This window comes from Galeopterus variegatus, unplaced genomic scaffold (genome assembly GCF_000696425.1).
Source record: "Galeopterus variegatus unplaced genomic scaffold, G_variegatus-3.0.2 Scaffold4798, whole genome shotgun sequence".
Lineage (NCBI taxonomy): Eukaryota > Metazoa > Chordata > Mammalia > Dermoptera > Cynocephalidae > Galeopterus > Galeopterus variegatus.
Window position 1 is genome coordinate 15,345 of NW_007730909.1, and position 1,425 is coordinate 16,769.

The 1,425-nt window shown below is 52.7% G+C and overlaps 1 protein-coding gene across 1 annotated transcript; it reads right to left on the reverse strand.

Moving 5' to 3' along the window:
• Positions 1-212: 212 nt before the first annotated feature.
• Positions 213-944, reverse strand: FAM124B (family with sequence similarity 124B; the record flags this gene model as incomplete). Its single annotated transcript, XM_008588381.1, has 1 exon — positions 213-944. A coding segment is annotated over exon 1 (732 nt), but the record flags the coding sequence as incomplete, so codon positions are not given.
• Between the last annotated feature and the right edge of the window lie 481 nt (positions 945-1,425).

The window sequence follows — 1,425 nt, forward strand, 5'->3', positions numbered from 1 at the left end:
AAGTTTTAAAAAGAAAAATCTCTGGGTGCCCCCAGAGGTTCTGCTCTAATTGGCCTGGGGTGCAGCCGTGACATTGGAATTCTTGAAAGCTCCCTGTAGATTCTAATGTGGAACCCAGGTTAAGAACCACTAGACTAAATCATCTCGAAGACCCATTCAGATGTAAAATTACACAGTTCCATGTGCATCTACAAAAGGTAAAATTGAAATACCTGAAGCAGAATCTTGTTGCCGTCGTAGTCCCGTGTCTGCCACCTGGTGCTGCTGATGGGAACACACGGATTGGGTAGAAGAGGCACTAACTGGCCGATCTCCTGAACCTTGAACTGCAGCACCGAAGACTCTTTTGGGTCCACGGACATGCCCAGCGGCAGCTGCTTCAGAGAGAGCTGCAGAGAGAAGCTCTCTGTGGCATAGAGCACAAAGAAACAGAAGTTACTCTTTTGCAAGGTGGCCTCTGTCTGCAGGATCATCTCATAAAGCCTGATGGCGTCCTCATAGTTATCAAAACTGCAGTAGAGTGTCACCCGCAGGATCTCGGTGCCACCGCGCACCTGCCTCACGCCCCAGACGGGCATCTGGTTGTCCAGGCTGTAGAACTCCTGATTGGCAAGAAGATGGGGACACGGCCTCCCCTGCGCAGCCTGGGTGGGGTAGCACTGCCAGGGTGAATGCTGTAGGGAGCCCAGGACACGAAATAGCCGCTCCTCTCCGAGGCGTTCCTGCAGGAAGAGCAAGACAGACATCCCCGGGAACCGGGACCGCTTGGGCTGGTACTTTTCATAGTGTTTCACTGGACGGACCCGCTCGGACACCAGAAACAGACGGACCTCTGGGCAAATGCAATCCAGGAGCTGGTCCAGAGTCTGCTGCAGAAGCGAGCCGTGCCCAGAGCTGGCGAGGAGATGTACAGTCATGGCCAGAGGCACCTGTGTCTCATCCATGATGGAACTGCCTATGGATGACAAAGAAAACCAGCGTGCAGGGCCCGCTGTCCAAGTGTCTGAAATGAATGAAGGAGACGGAAGGCCTTGTTGGTTCCCAAGCAGAGTCTTAAGCCCAGCAGAAAACCTTCAGCTGCAATGGCTACTGCAGAGTGGAGCTCCTAACCAGGCTGGCACCAGCTCCTGGCTGCCCGTGGCTGCACAGACAGAGCATGTCACTCCAGTTCAGGCTCAGCAGCCTCCCTACACACCAGTGGTGGGGTCGACGTCACCCCACTTGTGCAGATGAGCTGCTTGTGTTTGGCTTTTTCAGGCGTTCCCCAGGGTTTCTGTTTGACCTAAAAACCTATAATCCTGAGAAACACTTGAATGGGTGGTTCTTACAGACAGTAAAGGAAATGACTGGACAAAAAGGAACGTGAGCAGCTCTTTTAGGCTGATAGCAATCTGTTCATTTGAAAAGACATCCACTTTAGTGACC